General features: G+C 34.2%; 1 protein-coding gene across 2 annotated transcripts in view; it reads left to right on the top strand.

The window, feature by feature from the left end:
- LOC111482811 (ABC transporter D family member 1-like) overlaps positions 1 to 4,557 on the top strand; it is a 21,227-nt gene extending 16,670 nt beyond the window's left edge. For both annotated transcript variants that reach the window (XM_023128783.1, XM_023128782.1), the window contains exons 19-26: positions 699 to 879; positions 956 to 1,114; positions 2,340 to 2,489; positions 2,572 to 2,805; positions 3,343 to 3,500; positions 3,601 to 3,653; positions 3,738 to 3,816; positions 4,065 to 4,557. In XM_023128783.1, coding sequence (XP_022984551.1) covers positions 699 to 879; positions 956 to 1,114; positions 2,340 to 2,489; positions 2,572 to 2,805; positions 3,343 to 3,500; positions 3,601 to 3,653; positions 3,738 to 3,816; positions 4,065 to 4,151 — 1,101 coding nt within the window. In that variant the 3' untranslated portion in view covers positions 4,152 to 4,557. The remainder of the gene's footprint in view (positions 1 to 698; positions 880 to 955; positions 1,115 to 2,339; positions 2,490 to 2,571; positions 2,806 to 3,342; positions 3,501 to 3,600; positions 3,654 to 3,737; positions 3,817 to 4,064) is intronic.
- The last annotated feature ends 1,861 nt before the right edge of the window (positions 4,558 to 6,418 follow it).

Raw genomic sequence — 6,418 nt, 5'->3', positions numbered from 1 at the left:
AAAAAAAAAAAAAAAAAAAAAAAAAAAAAAAAAAAAAAAAAAAAAAAAAAAAAAAAAAAAAAAAAAAAAAAAAAAAAAAAAAAAAAAAATCTGATAGTCCATTATATTTCTTAAATCTGTAAAATTAATTTATTAATTTCAAAGGAAACCAAAACAAAGGAATTCTTGGGCTACAAGTACCAAAAAAATTGGGAGATCAGAAGTAGGAAATGCCACTCAAGCTTAGTGCGTTGAAAAACCTCTTTGTTACAGCTTCTATAGTAGGAAAGATGAACACAAACCAACACGTCATGTGAGCAATACAAGAAATCATTTGGCTATGTTAGAAAGGGAAATAGCTCTAATATATTTGAACTACAACACGTAGATTGATTCTTCTTTGTTACATAAAAATACTGGGGATGTAAATGTATAATGTGTTACCAACTTCGAGCACTGCTTTTGTTTTGTGTCTTTATTATATTTTGCATTTTCATCTGTCTTTGTTGGAAAGTTGGATTCAGTATTCATGCTTATGAAATATATATTTGTGCATGCTTGCCTCTGTATGCTCAAGCTATTAGACCATTCACAGCTTGATGGATAAGTAGGATCCTATTTAGCTTCTGGCCTTAGTTTTATGATTTCTTCCTTACAAGAACATGTTCATTCACCGAGGGATTATAGCATTAAAATTTATTTTTCTTATTACTGAGCAGATGATTGAGTCAAGATTTGATAAGCTTATGGATCATTCATTGTTGAATTTAAAGAAGAAATGGCTGTTTGGCATACTAGATGATTTTATCACAAAGCAATTACCTCACAATGTGACATGGAGTTTGAGCTTGCTGTATGCCCTGGATCATCAAGGTGACAGAGCCATGACTTCCACTCAAGGTAGCTGACTGTCATCTAGAATTTAATTGTAAAACTGAACACGCATTATTTCTTTCTCACCATAAAATTTTCTCAGGTGAGCTGGCACATGCACTGCGATTTTTAGCATCTGTTGTATCTCAAAGCTTTTTAGCTTTTGGCGACATTCTTGAATTACACAGAAAGTTTCTTGAGCTATCTGGTGGTATCAATAGAATATCTGAGCTTGAAGAGCTTTTAGATGCTGCGCATTCTGGTAAATATTTCTCACCTCATCAATTAGATTGTGGATGGATATTTTGATTTCAGTCGTTTTTACTTTATGCTGAGAATCTTTTGTAAGTTAAATGTTATAGTATGTCCTTTGATGGCTAGTTTTGCGATGAAGTAACTGGCAACTAAGTGAAAATCTTTTAAGTAAAATAATTAAGTAATTCTTGACGTATAAGGTAAATATTGTTCCATTCATCATATTTAATGTTCTTTCGGCTCCTTGCAGCTAGTGCCTGTGATCTGACTCGTATTGGTTTTTGTAGTTAAACAATTGGAAACTGAATTATTCTGAGTTTTTACATTCTACCGAGTTTCAAAAAATTCATCGAGCTAGCTGATAGTTGCTCCACAACTTAACTAATTTTAGTTGTATATTAACGCTAATTTTACTCATCATCAGTAATTAAGCTATCTCTCCTCATGAAAAACATTAGCAATCAAAGAATTTTATCCACCTAACAAATGTGCATATGTGGAAATATCTATCCCTTTGATCAATTCAAGCTCACACTTTCGCCTCCATATCATTGCTCATTTGAAAAGTCTATTTCTTATCATAAATGTTGCCAAATGACGTTTATATTTATATTCCAGAATTTGAGGATCTGACAAAAATTGTGTGAACATTAGTGGTGTAGCCGAAGGGAAAAAGGGGAATGCTCTCCAATAAGTTTTTCAAAGAATCTTTATTATGATCAGTAATTATTTAATACAATAGAGAAATTTCCTATTTGTATAGAATTGAAAACAAAGTATTTAAAATACTGGAAAGAAATTTAAAATATTTAACCAAGAATTAACCCAAACGACTAAGGTAACTCTTTTATTTAGTTGGTGCTTTTTGTGACAAAAGTTGTGTGTTGAAATGTAATAAGGTTCAATTCTCATCCATAATTGATAATCATATCGTTAAATCCTTCAATCCCAGAATATATAAAATGCGGTTGGGTGTTCTTTTTTCTTTTTTCTTTTATTTTTTAGAAAAATTAATTAAGGTTCGCTTATTCATTTCATCATCCAAGTCTTCATATGTTTTTTTTTTCTTTTTCCATATGCTATATTTTGGTGATTATTGAGAAACAGGCTGGTGGAATATGTGACTTTCTGTGTAATTTGTACTTCATCAATTTCAATCTAGGAATTGCTATTTCTACTTGCAGAAAATTGAAGTTCTATTGTTGTACTTTTTTTTTCTGGAAAAATTGCAGTTACTAGAGGATTAACGACCAACAAGAGGGACTTTCACTCTGAAGATGTTATTTCCTTCTCCAGGGTGGATATCATTACCCCAACACAGAAGATGCTAGCAAAGAAGCTCACTTGTGACGTTTTACATGAGAAAAGCTTGTTGGTTACTGGTTAGTAAAGTTTTTTTTTTCTTCTTACTTTGTCTATCGTTAATATGTTATTTTTATCTCACGATGTGTACAAATTCTTAAGGCCCAAATGGGAGTGGAAAAAGCTCAATTTTCAGAGTTCTTAGGGGTCTCTGGCCAATTGCAAGTGGAAAACTCACTAAACCATCTCAAAATATCAAGGATGACCAATGGGGATGTGGTATATTTTATGTTCCTCAGCGCCCCTATACGTGCCTTGGAACACTGAGAGATCAAATAATATATCCATTATCCCGTGAAGAAGCAGAGATGAAATCTTCAAAATTGTATGCCGAAGGTAAACATTCTTGCAAATTTGCAGTCTTTTAAATGGTTAAAGTTATATTGGATCAATTTTTGTCATTAGCATCTCATTTTGGAATCGTCTAATATATATACATCTATTAAGCACGGATGTTTTTCTTGGGTAACTGTATATAGTGACATTTGTGAGGCTTATGCCAGACGCTTATTAGATGTCTCAGATACTTGATGGACAGTTAAATAAAGTTCTTTTTTAAAAAAATCGGTAGATTACTGAATTTGAAGGGAATATATAAGGAGCAAGAGATCTGAACTGCTTATGACCGACTGTTAAAAATTGTTTGAGGAAATTAGTTTCGCTATGCCTGATGGCTCTGAAATAGATGATTTTGCTAAATATTGATGCTTCAGAAATTTTTTGCTAAGAGTGCCAAAAAACCATTCTGGAAAGAGTTAAATTTTAATGTTCAGTAGTGTGCTTGTTCTTTTCACTATGGTTCCCCCTGGGGCTTAAGAAGTTGAAAATCTTATTATGCTGTTTCCGTTCGATCTGTATCGTTTGTCCACTCAGGTGAAACATCTGTGGATAATAGTCTGGAGGCGCATTTGGGAACTATTTTACAGCATGTTAGGTTAAATTATCTTTTGGAAAGGGAGGAAGATGGCTGGGATGCAAATTTGAATTGGGAAGACATTCTTTCCCTTGGGGAGCAGCAGAGGTTAGGAATGGTGAGTATCTCAATTTATCTCATCTGTGAGCTTAAATATTAACTTTTAAGAATTTGCATACAAATATCTTAATTAAATTTATATTCTGTCTTATTGAAAGGCACGCTTGTTTTTCCACAAGCCAAACTTTGGCATCCTTGATGAGTGCACCAAGTATGTTGGCCAACTTCAGTTTTCTCCCTTTTACCAAGTCTAACGTTGCATGATCATTAACTATTTACACCTTTTTTTAACCAGTGCTACAAGTGTCGACGTTGAAGAGCACCTATACAAGGTTGCAAAGAGCATGGGTATAACAGTGGTGACTTCATCACAGGTTGGTGCTCTTTCAAGGATATTGATAAATATATCGCATTATGTAGTTTGAATGTGATGCACAGCGATTGGAGATAGGAAAATACCTCTCTTCATTTCTTAACTTAATTGAATTATCTATTCAAGTTCAATTCCTTTTGCGATATTCAAGACTGAAGACTTTGTTCAACAAGATTTTACTATGACCATTAGCGCAACTTGTGGTATTTTGTGAATTCCTCTTACTGTTTCCTTTTCATATTTTTTCAGAGACCTGCTCTAATACCATTCCACTCATTAGAGCTACGACTTATTGACGGAGAAGGTAACTGGGAGCTTCGTTCTATCGAGCAGTAAGGTATGCGTAATGATCCAACTGAATTTATTTGGATTATTTCGTCACGACACCCTCTGTTGGAGCACCATTGTAAGAAAAAAAATGGTTCTCATATATATATATATATATATTATTGAGAAAAAGAGGGTTCTCTATAAATAATATGCATACAAATGGTGTATCATATATCTCAGTATATGAGAAGAGAAGATGCCATTTATTGATATCTTGCTCTGAACTGTTACGAGAAGGTAATAAGATCTGACCACACAAGCAGGTCATAGCTCTGTAGGGTAGAGAAATTATTTGTACAGGATTTATAATTTAATTCAATTAGCTTGTAAGATTGGATGGATTATCATATTTTAGGTCCCCACTGAATAAAAGGGGAAAATGATGATATTTGGGAGTGTTTTTCAACGATTACTCGATGATTCTATGGCCCCAAATAGGATATATCCCTCAGGTCCTAATGTTTTGCTCAAATGCGTAGAGACGGAGAGCTTGAAATATGCAAAATGCAACATTAACCCAAAATTGAAAGTTCTTGCCAGAAGTTTTGTACTATATCCCTCATAGCAGGCTACGGTGGTAACAGTAGACCTTCATTCAGTTTGGCATTGGCTGAATTGCTTCCTTTATTTATTTTTTTACTTGTTTGGCTTTGCTTTTCTCTTTTTTCTTCTTTTGACTTGTGTCTGGAGATTATCAATTGCCTTTTAGGATGAATGTGGAGGTATTCTTTTGTTCCTTCTGAGGAAATATGGGACGTTTGTGTCTAAATTAAAAAAAAATGAAAATTCGAGAGAGATCGTCTGTCTTGGACTAGATCGTCTGTCTTGGGCTTGGCACCTCTTCTCTACAAGAGACCAAACCACTTTTGTCTACTTTTGTTCTCAAAGTAAGAAAAGGATTTAGACCATTCGGGAACGGGCAGTAGCGCTAGTGCCCAAAATGGAACTGCTAGGGATACCCATTTTAAATCGTATACTGGAGTCTTGACCACCTTAATGTTTTAAAGAAGAGAGCATAGCTGGACAACGATATGAAGATATGCATGTTTCAAACTAATTACAATGGAAAATTTTAATTTTTATTGAGATTAATCTATTTTTTTATATATAAAAGTATAACTATTAACTGGAATAGGAATGTAGATATTAGGGGTGTATATTTAACCCGACAACTTGAACCAACCAACCCGAATTATAAGGGTTGAGTTGGGTTGGATTAGCATTTCGGGTAGGATTGGGTTCAAATTTCTGAACTCGAACTGAATCAGTTTCGGGTTCAAAACCTTCGGGTTGACTCGAGCCAAATAAAAATATATAAAAATAGAGGGTTGGGATGGGTTGTGAAAAGTTTAGGGTTGGGTTGCCCATCCAACCCAAAAGTAGTCAAATAAAAATATATAAAATAGAGGGTTAGGATGAGTTGTGAAAAGTTTAGGGGTTGCCAATACAACCCAAAAACCAAAAAGTTACTTTTGGGTTGGGTAAAAAAAATCTCCCAGACCCAACCAAACCAAGACTAAGACATTGTTTTCCAACCAAACATAATCTCAATTAGCTTTTCTTTATATTTGAAAAAGATCTACAACCAATTGAAATTTAGATTGGATGCAACGGTAAATTAGGTTTCAGAGAATTCAATTTCCGTTCTCAACCCATGACCAATATGAGCTCGAGGTTTCCTTCGTAACTCCCGGAACTTCTTCATAGTGGCTTTGATCCATGCCTCATTTTATAGAGAACTTCAAAGTGGCTCTATTTCATTATATTCCATCCATATCCCAATTCCATTCATTTAATATCTATGTGGTGTCATTGAGATAAAAGATGTCGTTTCTAGTCTATCTGTTTCTATTTCTATATATATGGAAAGTGAAAAAATTATCATATATATAATAATCCAGAAATTTGATTTTAAAATCTTTTATACTAGTTAATCTAGTATCCTTATACATGAAGATAATCAATTTCTAACATGGTATCAGAGCCATACCCTAAACTTAGCCGTGTCAATAGATTGACAAATCCTTAAATGTCGAACAAAGGACTCCAAAAGGAGTCAAGCCTCCTCGAAGGTACGAAGGCAGTCAAAAATGACTAAGACTCCAAAAGAGTCAAGCCTCGATTAAGGGGAGGCGTGCTTTGTTCGAGGGGAGGTGTTGGATGATGAAAGTCCCACATTGGCTAATTTAGGGAATGATCATGGGTTTATAAGTGAGGAATACTAACTCCATTGGTGTGAGGCCTTTTGGGGAAGCCCAAAGCAAAGCCATGAG

The sequence above is a fragment of the Cucurbita maxima genome, unplaced genomic scaffold, assembly GCF_002738345.1.
Source record: "Cucurbita maxima cultivar Rimu unplaced genomic scaffold, Cmax_1.0 Cma_Scf00008, whole genome shotgun sequence".
NCBI classification, from domain to species: domain Eukaryota; kingdom Viridiplantae; phylum Streptophyta; class Magnoliopsida; order Cucurbitales; family Cucurbitaceae; genus Cucurbita; species Cucurbita maxima.
The sequence above is the reverse complement of the archived record's forward strand: the minus strand, read 5'-3'. Positions and strand labels throughout refer to the sequence as shown.